This window comes from Bombina bombina, chromosome 3 (assembly GCF_027579735.1).
Source record: "Bombina bombina isolate aBomBom1 chromosome 3, aBomBom1.pri, whole genome shotgun sequence".
In the NCBI taxonomy this organism is placed as follows: domain Eukaryota; kingdom Metazoa; phylum Chordata; class Amphibia; order Anura; family Bombinatoridae; genus Bombina; species Bombina bombina.
In genome coordinates this window covers 1,292,424,691-1,292,441,092 of record NC_069501.1, presented here as the reverse complement: position 1 = coordinate 1,292,441,092, position 16,402 = coordinate 1,292,424,691, and the positions used below count along the sequence as shown (strand labels likewise).

Genomic DNA, 16,402 nt, shown 5'->3' with positions numbered 1-16,402 from the left:
CTCACTGCTAAGCTGTATATGTGACATAACTCTCTCACTGCTAGAGCTGTATATGTGACATAACTCTCTCACTGCTAGAGCTGTATATGTGACATAACTCTCTCACTGCTAGATCTGTATATGTGACATAACTCTCTCACTGCTAGAGCTGTATATGTGACATAACTCTCACAGTCACTGCCTAGATCCTGTATATGTGACCTAACTCTCTCGCTGCTAGATCTGTATAATGTGACATACTCTCTTACATGCTAGAGCAGTATATGGGACATAACTCTCATCACTGCTAGAGCTGTATATGTGACATAACTCTCTCACTTGCTAGAGCAGTGTATGTGACATAACTCTCTCACTGCTAGATCTGTATATGTGACCATAACTCTCACTGCTAGAGCTGGTATATGTGACCTAACTCTCTCAGACTGCTAGAGTCTGTGATATGTGACATAACTCTCTTAGCTGCTAGAGCTGTATATGTGACATTACTCTCTTACGCTAGAGCTGTATATGTGACTAACTCTCTCAGAGTCACTGCTAGAGCATGTATATTGACCAGGACTACTCTCACTGCTAGAGCTGTAGTATGTGACATAACTCTCTCACTGCGAGAGCTGTATATGTGACATAAACATCTCACTGCTAGAGCTGATATATGTGACATAACTCTCTCACTGCTAGAGCTGTATATGTGACATAAACTCTCTCTACTGCTAGATGCTTGTATATGTGACATAACTCTCTCACTGCTAGCGCTGTATATGTGAACTTAACTCTCTCATTGCTAGAGCTGTATATGTGACATAACTCTCTCACTGCTAGCGCTGTATATGTGACATAACTCTCTCACTGATAGAGATGTATATGTGACATAACTCTCTCACTGCTAGCGCTGTATATGTGACATAACTCTCTCACTGCTAGAGCTGTATATGTGACATAACTCTCTCACTGCTAGAGCTGTATATGTGACATAACTCTCTCACTGCTAGAGCTGTATATGTGACATAACTCTCTCAACTGCTAGCGCTGTATATGTGACATAACTCTCACATTGCTAGAGCTAGTATATGTGATCATAACGCTCTCCTCACATTGCTAGAGCTGTATATGTGACATAACTCTCTCACTGCTAGAGCTGTATATGTGACATAACTCTCTCACTGCTAGAGCTGTATATGTGACATAACTCTCTCACTGCTAGAGCTGTATATGTGACATAACTCTCTCACTGCTAGAGCTGTATATGTGACATAACTCTCTCACTGCTAGAGCTGTATATGTGACATAACTCTCTCATTGCTAGAGCTGTATATGTGACATAACTCTCTCATTGCTAGAGCTGTATATGTGACATAACTCTCTCACTGCTAGAGCTGTATATGTGACATAACTCTCTCACTGCTAGAGCTGTATATGTGACATAACTCTCTCACTGCTAGAGCTGTATATGTGACATAACTCTCTCACTGCTAGAGCTGTATATGTGACATAACTCTCTCACTGCTAGAGCTGTATATGTGACATAACTCTCTCACTGCTAGAGCTGTATATGTGACATAACTCTCTCACTGCTAGAGCTGTATATGTGACATAACTCTCTCACTGCTAGAGCTGTATATGTGACATAACTCTCTCACTGCTAGAGCTGTATATGTGACATAACTCTCTCACTGCTAGAGCTGTATATGTGACATAACTCTCTCACTGCTAGAGCTGTATATGTGACATAACTCTCTCACTGCTAGAGCTGTATATGTGACATAACTCTCTCACTGCTAGAGCTGTATATGTGACATAACTCTCTCACTGCTAGAGCTGTATATGTGACATAACTCTCTCACTGCTAGAGCTGTATATGTGACATAACTCTCTCACTGCTAGAGCTGTATATGTGACATAACTCTCTCACTGCTAGATCTGTATATGAGACATAACTCTCTCACTGCTAGAGCTGTTATGTGACATAACTCTCTCACTGCTAGAGCTGTATATGTGACATAACTCCTTCTCACTGGCTAGATCTGTATATGTGACATATCTCTCTCACTGCTAGATCTGTATATGTGACATAACTCTCTCAATGCAGAAGCTGTAGTATGAGACATAACTCTCTCACTGCTAGAGCTGTAATATGTGACATAACTCTCTCAATGCTAGAGCTGTATATGTGACATAACTCTCTCACTGCTAGATCTGTATATGTGACATAACTCTCTCACTGCTAGATCTGTATGATGCGGACATAACTCTCTCACTGCTAGAGCTGTATATGTGACATAACTCTCTCACTGCTAGAGCTGTATATGTAGCATAACTCTCTCACTGCTAGAGCTGTATATGTGACATAACTCTCTCACTGCTAGATCTGTATATGTGACATAACGCTCTCACTGTATATGTGACATATATGTGTATATGTGACATAACTCTCTCACTGCTAGAGCTGTATATGTGACATAACTCTCACTGCTAGAGCTGTATATGTGACATAACTCTCTCACTGCTAGAGCTGTATATGTGACATAACTCTCTCACTGTATATGTGACATAACTCTCTCACTGCTAGAGCTGTATATGTGACATAACTCTCTCACTGCTAGATCTGTATATGTGACATAACTCTCTCACTGCTAGAGCTGTATATGTGACATAACTCTCTCACTGCTAGAGCTGTATATGTGACATAACTCTCTCACTGCTAGAGCTGTATATGTGACATAACTCTCTCACTGCTAGAGCTGTATATGTGACATAACTCTCTCACTGCTAGAGCTGTATATGTGACATAACTCTCTCACTGCTAGAGCTGTATATGTGACATAACTCTCTCACTGCTAGAGCTGTATATGTGACATAACTCTCTCACTGCTAGAGCTGTATATGTGACATAACTCTCTCACTGCTAGAGCTGTATATGTGACATAACTCTCTCACTGCTAGAGCTGTATATGTGACATAACTCTCTCACTGCTAGAGCTGTATATGTGACATAACTCTCTCACTGCTAGAGCTGTATATGTGACATAACTCTCTCACTGCTAGAGCTGTATATGTGACATAACTGCTAGAGCTGTATATGTGACATAACTCTCATTGCTAGAGCTGTATATGTGACATAACTCTCTCACTGCTAGAGCTGTATATGTGACATAACTCTCTTACTGCTAGAGCTGTATATGTGACATAACTCTCTCACTGCTTGAGCTGTATATGTGACATAACTCTCTCACTGCTAGAGCTGTATATGTGACATAACTCTCTCACTACTAGAGCTGTATATGTGACATAACTCTCACTGCTAGAGCTATATATGTGACATAACTCTCTCACTGCTAGAGCTGTATATGTGACATAACTCTCTCACTGCTAGAGCTGTATATGTGACATAACTCTCTCACTGCTAGAGCTGTATATGTGACATAACTCTCTCACTGCTAGAGCTGTATATGTGACATAACTCTCTTACTGCTAGAGCTGTATATGTGACATAACTCTCTTACTGCTAGCGCTGTATATGTGACATAACTCTCACTGCAAGAGCTATATATGTGACATAACTCTCTCACTGCTAGAGCTGTATATGTGACATAACTCTCTCAATGCTAGAGCTGTATATGTGACATAACACTCTCACTGCTAGAGCTGTATATGTGACATAACTCTCTCACTGCTAGAACTATATATGTGACATAACTGTCTCACTGCTAGAGCTGTATATGTGACATAACTCTCTCACTGCTAGATCTGTATATGTGACATAACTCTCTCACTGCTAGAGCTGTATATGTGACATAACTCTCTCACTGCTAGAGCTGTATATGTGACATAACTCTCTCACTGCTAGAGCTGTATATGTGACATAACTCTCTAACTGCTAGAGTTGTATATGTGACATAATTCTCTCACTGCTAGAGCTGTATATGTGACATAACTCTCTCACTGCTAGAGCTGTATATGTGACATAACTCTCTCACTGCTAGAGCTGTATATGTGACATAACTCTCACTGCTAGAGCTATATATGTGACATAACTCTCTCACTGCTAGAGCTGTATATGTGACATAACTCTCTCAATGCTAGAGCTGTATATGTGACATACGTCTCTCACTGTTAGAACTATATATGTGACATAACTGTCTCACTGCTAGAGCTGTAAATGTGACATAACTTTCTCACTGCTAGAGCTGTATATGTGACATACGTCTCTCATTGCTAGATCTGTATATGTGACATAAGTCTCTCACTGCTAGAGCTGTATATGTGACATAACTCTCTCACTGCTAGATCTGTATATGTGACATAACTCTCTCATTGCTAGAACTGTATATGTGACATAACTCTCTCACTGCTAGAGCTGTATATGTGACATAACTCTCTCACTGCTAGAGCTGTATATGTGACATAACTCTCACTGCTAGAGCTGTATATGTGACATAACTCTCTCACTGCTAGAGCTGTATATGTGACATAACTCTCTCACTGCTAGAGCTGTATATGGGACATAACTCTCACTGCTAGAGCTGTATATGTGACATAACTCTCTCACTGCTAGAGCTGTATATGTGACATAACTCTCTCACTGCTAGAGCTGTATATGTGACATAACTCTCTCACTGCTAGAGCTGTATATGTGACATAACTCTCTCACTGCTAGAGCTGTATATGTGACATAACTCTCTCACTGCTAGAGCTGTATATGTGACATAACTCTCACTGCTAGAGCTGTATATGGGACATAACTCTCACTGCTAGAGCTGTATATGTGACATAACTCTCACTGCTAGAGCTGTATATATGACATAACTCTCACTGCTAGAGGTGTATATGTGATATAACTCTCATTGCTAGAGCTGTATATGTGACATAACTCTCTCACTGCTAGAGCTGTATATGTGACATAACTCTCTCACTGCTAGAGCTGTATATGTGACATAACTCTCACTGCTAGAGCTGTATATGTGACATAACTCTCTCACTGCTAGAGCTGTATATGTGACATAACTCTCTCACTGCTAGAGGTGTATATGTGACATAACTCTCACTGCTAGAGCTATATATGTGACATAACTCTCTCACTGCTAGAGCTGTATATGTGACATAACTCTCTCCCTGCTAGAGCTGTATATGTGACATAACTCTCTCACTGCTAGAGCTGTATATGTGACATAACTCTCTCACTGCTAGAGCTGTATATGTGACATAACTCTCTCACTGCTAGATCTGTATATGTGACATAACTCTCTCACTGCTATAGCTGTATATGTGACATAACTCTCTCACTGCTAGAGCTGTATATGTGACATAACTCTCTCACTGCTAGAGCTGTATATGTGACATAACTCTCTCACTGCTAGAGGTGTATATGTGACATAACTCTCTCACTGCTAGAGCTGTATATGTGACATAACTCTCTCACTGCTAGAGCTGTATATGTGACATAACTCTCTCACTGCTAGAGCTGTATATGTGACATAACTCTCTCGCTGCTAGATCTGTATATGTGACATAACTCTCTCACTGCTAGAGCTGTATATGTGACATAACTCTCTCACTGCTAGAGCTGTATATGTGACATAACTCTCTTACTGCTAGAGCTGTATATGTGACATAACTCTCTCACTGCTAGAGCTGTATATGTGACATAACTCTCTCACTGCTAGAGCTGTATATGTGACATAACTCTCTCACTGCTAGATCTGTATATGTGACATAACTCTCACTGCTAGAGCTGTATATGTGACATAACTCTCTCACTGCTAGAGCTGTATATGTGACATAACTCTCACTGCTAGAACTGTATATGTGACATAACTCTCATTGCTAGAGCTGTATATGTGACATAACTCTCATTGCTAGAGCTGTATATGTGACATAACGTTCTCATTGGACTAACTCTTACTTTCTCTTCATCCATGAACTGAACTGTAGTTTTCTTCTTTTTCTTTCCATCTGCAGTGCCAGGACGGTACGGTGACTGCACTTTTTTTGAATAATTATCCATAGCCATACTCCTCTGCTGCGGAGCAGGTTGCTTGGTCTTTGTGTTGCCCATTATTTTACTGTCTAGTTAGGCATCGGGTACATCACCTGCAATAATATGGAGGTAAAATTGTTCTGAATAATATATCGTTTATTTTATTTATATATATATATATTTATATATACACAAGTCTTCAGACCAACCCACCAAGTGCCAGCTGCCTGGGTGCAAAGATATAATACAATACCAAATTAAACGATTGCACTCACAGGACTTTCACAAACCATCTGAAAAAGTTTATTGTAACGTTTTCGAGGATACATTCCCCTTCATCAGCATGCCATAATGATTAAAATACATACCTTTTATAGTGATCACAACACACAAAATTTCCTACCTTTCTCTCATCCTAGAGGCGCCAAAAAATGTGTTGGAACGCAAGCTTGGGTTCCATTGTCTTGTTTTACCGGAAGTACGTATACGTCACAACCGGAAGTGTATCTATCAATAATATTTAGCGTGTCTAAATCGTAACTACATACAAATCAAACAAATATGTAAATCAGCTTGTCACAACAACCTTATCTTAGAGACATTATAATATTGTGATATATAACTCGTGTTAATCTTAGAGTGATGCACAAGCCCTAGATGCGGCTTCTTATGCGTGTCCCCTGTTTGTGTATATAGTAACCATGGTTACCACCCACACGTGTCAATACGCAAAACATCTATGCAAAGTGTCATAAGGGGTATACGGGAGATAATCATAGATGTATCCAAGTGACCTGTATGTATTACTTACAAACTGGGGTTTGAATCTCAAAAGGAATTGGGATTCCAAGGTTGCACTTATCTACCCCAGGGGGTACAGAAGTGCTAGATAAGTGCAACCTTGGAATCCCAATTCCTTTTGAGATTCAAACCCCAGTTTGTAAATTGTTTTGCTGCACAAGCACTCTAGCTCAGTAGGTATCTCCACTACAAAACCTGATAGAGCAACCCCAATTTATTTGTGTAGTGCTTATGCTTTTCCTCTTGCAATTTAATTTGTATGTATTACTTACTCACTCTAAATGCATCCCCATCTATTTGCATGTCAGACCCTATACAAGGTGGTCTCACAACCGGCACAAACCAACTGGCTTATATTCAGGAGCGTGTCTAAATAGCCAAAAAAATGGTGCTATGTCCAGTGAGGGCCACCTTAGCAGTCACATTAGAAAAATAAGTGTATAAGCCCCCTGCTGCCACTTTATGTCATGTAACACCAAACTAACACTATACATCGTCCTACTTAATAAGTGATGTGCGTAACAAATATATACACTCTTGATACCATATCGGTAATAAAACATAACACTAAAAAACAGAAAACACTTTTGCAAGAAAAACAAACACAAAAAATAAATAAACAAATATATACATAAAGACTCTACTGCCTTTCGTCAGGAAGCTCGCACCCCTGGTTTGTGGTACCCATCCCATAGGTTAATGTCCACCACCATGAATATGCTCGGATAGAAAGTCCAGTACCAAATAGGAGAGTGGATTATTGAGTGACCACCTAAACATATCCGGTCCACACGCAGAATCTGGGGCTTATGCAGGCTCCAAATACTTGCATGGTGTCGGTACTCAGAGATTCAGCAGCCCCACACAGTAGGGCCGCTGTTTCTCATTCCCAACACGGATCACCCTGATCAGAATTGCACTCCTGGAATGTACCATACTCTGATCCTATGTCAGTAGTTTAAAATCTGGTGCCAAGTTAAGTCCTCCTGGGTGCACTGTGCCCAGCCTATAGATCCACTGGGCCTCACGGATCAGGAGTGCCTTGTTCCTATTTCCACCACTATCAAGGCTTGGAACGTGATTGTTACATCATCTGTGGGGAACCGTTTATATGAGAAGAATTATTTTATCAAATTATAAAAAGAATTAATTTGATACAGGAAATGTATTTAAAATCATTTTGGATATAGCATTCTAATTGAACAAGAACATTTGGCTAGAATTTACCACACCTCCAAGACTCATAAGATAACAATGTAAATTATCTTGGATCACATGTATCCAAAGATTTCCACTTGGCCAGGAAAACCCCCTGCTGTTTTGTAAACACAAAAACAGAGAGGACTGTTGTTCCAACTCAAGGAAGTGGAGTCCCATTGTCTAGACACTAATGTAAATAAATGGGCCCTCACTCATATGTTAATGCGATGCCTGCTAGTCTAAGTGACCAACTCATACCCTCCCTAATATAAACAAAAGAGAAATGTCTGTTAGGAAAAGAAACACAATTTTGAAATGTTAGAATCTAAAAGTCTGAATTGTGTATGTGTGTGTGTGTATGTATATATATATATATATATATATGTGTTATATCAAATTGTATTCCAATGCTATACAAATAATTAACTGATAACCAGTGTATATAATGTATCACATATTTGAATGTAAAGATAAGTTAAATATGGAATTAAGTATATGCAATAACCAGTATTATATGCATGTATATGTGCCTGTTTGTATGTATACATATATATATATATATATATATATATATATATATATGTGTGTGTGTGTGTGTGTGTGTATCTATGTATGTACTTGATTTGAATGTTTATGTATTGTACAGTGGGGAAAAAAAGTATTTAGTCAGCCACCAATTGTGCAAGTTCTCCCACTTAAGAAGATGAGAGAGGCCTGTAATTTTCATCATAGGTATACCTCAACTATGAGAGACAAAATGTGGAAACAAATCCAGACAATCACATTGTCTGATTTGGAAAGAATGTATTTGCAAATTATGGTGGAAAATAAGTATTTGGTCACCTACAAACAAGCAAGATTTCTGGCTCTCACAGACCTGTATCTTCTTCTTTAAGAGGCTCCTCTGTCTTCCACTCATTACCTGTATTAATGGCACCTGTTTGAACTTGTTATCAGTATAAAAGACACCTGTCCACAACCTCAAACAGTCACACTCCAAACTCCACTATGGTGAAGACCAAAGAGCTGTCGAAGGACACCAGAAACAAAATTGTAGACCTGCACCAGGCTGGGAAGACTGAATCTGCAATAGGCACACAGCTTGGTGTGAAGAAATCAACTGTGGGAGCAATAATTAGAAAATGGAAGACATACAAGACCACTGATAATCTCCCTCGATCTGGGGCTTCACGCAAGATCTCACCCCGTGGGGTCAAAATGATCACAAGAATGGTGAGCAAACATCCCAGAACCACACGGGGGGACCTAGTGAATGACCTGCAGAGAGCTGGGACCAACGTAACAAAGGCTACCATCAGTAACACACTACGCCGCCAGGGACTCAGATCCTGCAGTGCCAGACGTGTCCCCCTGCTTAAGCCAGTACATGTCCGGGCCCATCTGAAGTATGCTAGAGAGCATTTGGATGATCCAGAAGCGGATTGGGAGAATGTCATATGGTCAGATGAAACCAAAGTAGAACTGTTTGGTAGAAACACAACTTGTCGTGTTTGGAGGAGAGAGAACACCATACCTACTGTGATGCATGGGGGTGGCAACATCTTGCTTTGGGGCTGTTTCTCTGCAAAGGGAACAGGACAACTGATCCGTGTACATGAAAGAATGAATGGGGCCATGTATCGTGAGATTTTGAGTGCAAACCTCCTTCCATCAGCAAGGGCATTGAAGATGAAACGTGGCTGGGTCTTTCAGCATGACAATGATCCCAAACACACCGCCCGGGCAATGAAGGAGTGGCTTCGTAAGAAGCATTTCAAGGTCCTGGAGTGGAAGACTAACAGAAAACGTTTGACCTCTGTATCTATGTATGTACTTGATTTGAATGTTTATGTATTGTACAGTGGGGAAAAAAAGTATTTAGTCAGCCACCAATTGTGCAAGTTCTCCCACTTAAGAAGATGAGAGAGGCCTGTAATTTTCATCATAGGTATACCTCAACTATGAGAGACAAAATGTGGAAACAAATCCAGACAATCACATTGTCTGATTTGGAAAGAATTTATTTGCAAATTATGGTGTAAAATAAGTATTTGGTCAATATCAAAAGTTCATCTCAATACTTTGTTATATATCCTTTGTTGGCAATGACAGAGGTCAAACGTTTTCTGTTAGTCTTCACAAGGTTGTCACACACTGTTGCTGGTATGTTGGCCCATTCCTGCATGCAGATCTCCTCTAGAGCAGTGATGTTTTGGGGCTGTCACTGGGCAACACGGACTTGCAACTCCCTCCAAAGGTTTTCTATGGGGTTGAAACTGGAGACTTGCTAGGCCACTCCAGGACCTTGAAATGCTTCTTACGAAGCCACTCCTTCATTGCCCGGGCGGTGTGTTTGGGATCATTGTCATGCTGAAAGACCCAGCCACGTTTCATCTTCAATGCCCTTGCTGATGGAAGGAGGTTTGCACTCAAAATCTCACGATACATGGCCCCATTCATTCTTTCATGTACACGGATCAGTTGTCCTGTTCCCTTTGCAGAGAAACAGCCCCAAAGCAAGATGTTGCCACCCCCATGCATCACAGTAGGTATGGTGTTCTCTCTCCTCCAAACACGACAAGTTGTGTTTCTACCAAACAGTTCTACTTTGGTTTCATCTGACCATATGACATTCTCCCAATCCGCTTCTGGATCATCCAAATGCTCTCTAGCATACTTCAGATGGGCCCGGACATGTACTGGCTTAAGCAGGGGGACACGTCTGGCACTGCAGGATCTGAGTCCCTGGCGGCGTAGTGTGTTACTGATGGTAGCCTTTGTTACGTTGGTCCCAGCTCTCTGCAGGTCATTCACTAGGTCCCCCCGTGTGGTTCTGGGATGTTTGCTCACCATTCTTGTGATCATTTTGACCCCACGGGGTGAGATCTTGCGTGAAGCCCCAGATCGAGGGAGATTATCAGTGGTCTTGTATGTCTTCCATTTTCTAATTATTGCTCCCACAGTTGATTTCTTCACACCAAGCTGTGTGCCTATTGCAGATTCAGTCTTCCCAGCCTGGTGCAGGTCTACAATTTTGTTTCTGGTGTCCTTCGACAGCTCTTTGGTCTTCACCATAGTGGAGTTTGGAGTGTGACTGTTTGAGGTTGTGGACAGGTGTCTTTTATACTGATAACAAGTTCAAACAGGTGCCATTAATACAGGTAATGAGTGGAAGACAGAGGAGCCTCTTAAAGAAGAAGATACAGGTCTGTGAGAGCCAGAAATCTTGCTTGTTTGTAGGTGACCAAATACTTATTTTCCACCATAATTTGCAAATACATTCTTTCCAAATCAGACAATGTGATTGTCTGGATTTGTTTCCACATTTTGTCTCTCATAGTTGAGGTATACCTATGATGAAAATTACAGGCCTCTCTCATCTTCTTAAGTGGGAGAACTTGCACAATTGGTGGCTGACTAAATACTTTTTTTCCCCACTGTATATGACGATATATACTGAGTACTTGAACCAAGTATCTATCTAAATCAAGAGGATTTCATTTTAAACTGGTACATTTTAGTTAATATATACAGTATATATATATATATATATATATATATATATATATATATGTATATTAAATGAATATATGAAGATTGATTAGCGCTGCGGAATCTGTTGGCGCTCTAAAAATAACCGATAATATATATATATATATATATATATATATATATATATATTATACCTCTCTATGTTAAAGCCTATGTATACCTCATTTTAAACAAGGTGACCATATGCACAAATGATAAGCCATAAAGACATGAATACTTATTTAAAGGGACATTAAACCCAATTTTTTTCTCTCAAGATTCAGATCTAATTTACTTCTATCTAATTTGCTTCATTCTCTTGCTATTCTTTCCTGAAAAGCATATCCAGATAGGCTCAGTAGCTGCTGACTGGTTCCTGCACATAGATGCCTAATGTGATTGGCTCACCCATGTGCATTGATATTTCTTTATCTAAAGAATGAAGCAAATTATCGTAGATAATAGAAGTAAATTGGAATGTTGTTTAAAATTGTATTCTCTGTCTGAATCATGAAATAAATATTTTGGGTTTAATGTCCCTTTAAGTATATTTGGTAAATGTATGAATTCTAGCTCACAGATTAGATAAATTAATATGTATGTGTATATATATATATATATATATATATATATCCTAAGAAAGTTACACAAGTTCACTCTTTTTATAGCACAACTCACCATCCCCATCTTATGGTGAATTAGTAAAAGTACAACCAGCTATACTTAACATTGAGTGAATTAATCCCAGGGGCTAATTAGTATTCATCCAGTCACAGCATTACAGATCCTCACACATCTGTGAATGGCTGTTGGAGATTAGGGGGGAGTTATAGTTCAGGATAAATTGGGTCACTGAGCATTCACAAGAAACTCTGGGTTGCATGAAAGAAGGGTGGATACGCTGGCCAATTTTCCTCTGAAACAGAATTTTGAATCCTGGTTGTAACCAGTCTATATTTTTGGTATCCTTGGAAACTTTTTGCCCGTTTTGCAGTGGATTAAGAGATCTTGTGAAGCCGGATGCAGAGAAAACCCATTGTGTGATTATTGATAACCCAGGGCTTGGAGGATCAAACATTTGGGGAAATATAAAAAGTCTATAATTATATTTAAACAGTTGTGGCATTTAAGGTCCTTATTTATTTAAGATTCATATTAGATTATTATACACCCAAATTGTAGGAATCTAATTAACCTATAAATACAAGAATTTTTGTTATAGTTTCCATTTAATTCAGTCTATTGTAAGAAAAACCCTGTTTTTATGTTTAAGTATATTTTATTTTAATAGTTTTATATTCCCTAAGGTTGAGACTTGCTGAGGCATTAGAGAGGTTTTTATGCATTTCTTTGGTTGTAGATATATATTTTTTTTTTCTAAATCAGCTTTATTGAAAACTTGTCGTATTCATAATAAACAAAAATTCAAACAGAAAATGCAAAAAGAAAACAAGAAAACAGTGCTGTGCAATACATTATATCAACATTCTAAACAACTGTAGATACTGTCTGAAAGCAAATTGTAATCTTCCAGTATATGGAGTTCTGACCCAATTCCATGTAATACTACAATCAAGATACCTATGGTATATATGTGTCCCCCAGAGTATCATCACCCATCACGGATTTAGCGGTATTGTGAGTTATATTCCTCCCACAGGAAACATATTGCCAGGTAGTCCTCAAGTTTCTTGTTTTGAGTATAATGATATTTTTCCAAGCGTATAGCCATTCCCACAATATCCGTCCAATGTTGTCTACTGGGCAAACCGGTATTTCTCCAATTAGCTGGTATAATCCACATACATAATTTGTAAGAGTGACTGGCGAAGAGAGCATTTAATAAGAGGAAATTTATTAAACAGAACGATCCAGGGGCACATTGGCAATGAAATGGAAAGAGCTTTTTCTATTTCTGTCTTAATTTGGGACCAGTATTACCGCAACTGGGCACGTCCACAAAATGTGAGTGAATGAGCTTGATTCATTGCATCCCCTCGAACAAGTAGCTGAGTATCCTGCTATCATATTTCCAAGTTTGGCAGGAGTATAATACCACCTACATAGGAGTTTGAGGTTCATTTCCATGTACCCCATGGAGGAAGATGATTTGCTCATTTGTGAAAAAATTATGTGCCAGTCTGCCACTGGAAGAGTGTCCTTCATTTCTCCCTCCCATTTAGACACATATGATGGGAGGCTATCTACTGGGGAAGAACTCAAAAGCCTATAAGTTAATGACAAAATTCCCTTAGGTGGATAAAGTAGCCAACATATTGTCTCAAAAGGGGTTAGAGGCCTAGTAATATGGTGTTTTGCCAGATGTGAAGAGATATAATGTGATAATTGTATATACTTAAACCAATTGCTAAACTGTGTCCCCAATATCTCCTTCACTTCATCTAGAGGTTTCAATCTAGCATCTGAGAGTAGGGCATAACAGGTCTTTGCTCTGTGTATAGATGTTTCCTCTGAGTCTCTAATTATATTGGAAAGTGGGAATGTGGTGTTGTCTAGAAGGGGTGTTAGTGGGGAGTAATGTGAGGAAATTTGTTTATTATGTTTCAGAACTCTGTCCCACACTTGTAATGTTTCCCGAGCCACCCGAGGTAAAACTGGATATAGTTTTTTCCTCTCAGTTGGGAGCCAACATAACCCCCCCCCCAGTTGCCTACAGCGTGTAATCTTGTGTTCGATTGAGACCCACTCCTTATGTGGGGCCTGTTTGCACCAGTCACTTATTTGCGTCAGAAATGTTGCGTTTCTATATAGCATCAGGTCTGGGGCCCCCAAGCCACCTTTGTCTATTGGTCGGTATAATGTTTGTGTGGCTATCCAGGGTCTCTTATTGTGCCATATGTATGTGTTAATAATTTTTTGTAAGTGGAATATGGTGATTTTAGGGAGGGGAATAGGTAACGCCTGCAGGACATAAAGGATTTTAGGGAGGATAATAATTTTGACTGTGTTGATACGACCCAGCCAGGAGATAGGTTTACCACTCCAAGTCTGAATCATGGATATGATCTGGTTTTTAATAGGGTCCCAATTCAAGGATACCATCTTCTCGGGGTTCGAGGATAAGAAAATGCCAAGGTATTTAATAGAATTTGGTTGATAGTGGAACCAAAGGGATGACAAGGTTTCCAAGTCCTCTGGCATCAATGAGAAGTCAAGGAATTCAGATTTACTCACATTGATCTTAAAATTAGATACTTCCCCATAATTATCCAAGGTTCGTATCAGCGTAGGCATTGATGTCTGGATTTGTGTGAGAGTGAGGAATATGTCATCTGCATATAGAGATGTTTTACATTCTATGGGTCCTATTTTAATGCCTGAGATTGTGGAAATTACTCTGATCTGGGTTGCAAGAATTTCAATGGCTAAGACAAATAATATGGGGGAGAGTGGGCAGCCTTGTCTGGTCCCATTGTAAATCTTAAAGGGGCATGAAAGGGTGTTATTTATCCTGAGTCTGGCAGTAGGTTGGTTATAAAGGGCAAATATATTATTTATAAACTGTTCATCAAAACCAAACGTATGTAGGGTTTCTTTGAGAAAAGCCCTATTCAGCCTATCGAATGCTTTCTCGGCATCCATTGATAGGAATACCGAGGAGATCCGATGTGACGTTACATATTCTGCTATGTCTAGGATTTTAGTGGTGTTGTCCCTTGTCTCCCTAAAGGGGGTGAAACCCACTTGGTCAAGATGTATTAAATTGGGGAGAACTTTATTTATTCGGGAAGCGATGATTTTGGCATATATTTTAATATTCACATTAAGTAGAGATATCGGCCTAAATGCAGCAGGGGAGTCAGCTTGCTTTCCCGGTTTGGGAATAACTACTACATGAGCCTCCAACATCTGAGATGGGAAAGGGGCACCCTGGAATACATCATTAAAAACCCTGCACGTATTGGAGGAGAGGATTTCAGAGAATAATTGATAATATTTTGTGGTGAAGCCATCTGGCCCAGGCTTTTCCCTTAATTTAAAGATTTTACAGTGTGTACGATTTCCTGTATGGAGATTGGGGCATTTAGGTCCGCTATTTTTTCATTATCTAGTTGTGGTGTATGGCACTGTTGTAAGTACTGTTTGATGTTAGAAAGCTCTTGATGGACGCCGTCACCGGGGTGTAGATTATAAAGCTTTGCATAATATGTATGAAATGCCTTTAATATATCAGAGGAGGTTTGAGTGAGGTGCGACTGTCCGGTCGGAGCTCATAAACATGGTGTTTAAGTCTTTTCTTCTTTAAGGCCCTTGCCAATAGTTTCCCCGCTCTATTGCTCTCGTAATAAAACATACTGTCAGTTTTCTGCTTCATTGTGTGGTATTCTATTTGTAATTAGTTATCTAAAGCTTTTCTAGCCTCTTCTACCTGTGTTAATAGATCCGGGTCTAAGGGCGATTGTGTAAGTATTCTAATTCTGAGTACCTGGACGTTAGGTCTTGAAAAACTAATCTTTGAGATTTCCTTAACTGGGCCTTTAATTTGATAAGTTCACCTCATATTAGACATTTATGCGCCTCCCAAATAGCAAAGTTGTTAGTAGTCGAGGGGTTATTAATTTGGAAGTACTCTGTAAGTGTGTCCTGGAGTTTCTGTAATATTTGCAGGTCGACAAATATAGTGTCGTCTAATTTCCAAATGAAGGGGCTTATTAGTTCGTCTAACCAATGGAATTGTAACTTTACTCCACTATGATCAGATCAGGCCGTTGAAGTAATGTCACATTTAGTCACTGTAGCTAGGCCCTCTTGGTCCGTAAAGATGTAGTCTAGTCTACTATACGATTTGTTAGGGGGGGAAAAAAAGTAAAGTTCCCTTTATTTGGGTATACAAATCGCCAGGTATCGTATAATTTGTGTATTTTTAAGTTTTTC

General features: G+C 39.5%; 1 protein-coding gene across 1 annotated transcript in view; it reads right to left on the bottom strand.

The window, feature by feature from the left end:
* The window catches only part of LOC128652765 (transient receptor potential cation channel subfamily M member 2), a 1,288,705-nt gene that overhangs the window by 1,079,775 nt on the left and 192,528 nt on the right, over window positions 1–16,402 (bottom strand). The window contains exon 2 of the mRNA XM_053705696.1: window positions 5,900–6,087. Coding sequence (XP_053561671.1) covers window positions 5,900–6,052 — 153 coding nt within the window. The 5' untranslated portion in view covers window positions 6,053–6,087. The remainder of the gene's footprint in view (window positions 1–5,899; window positions 6,088–16,402) is intronic.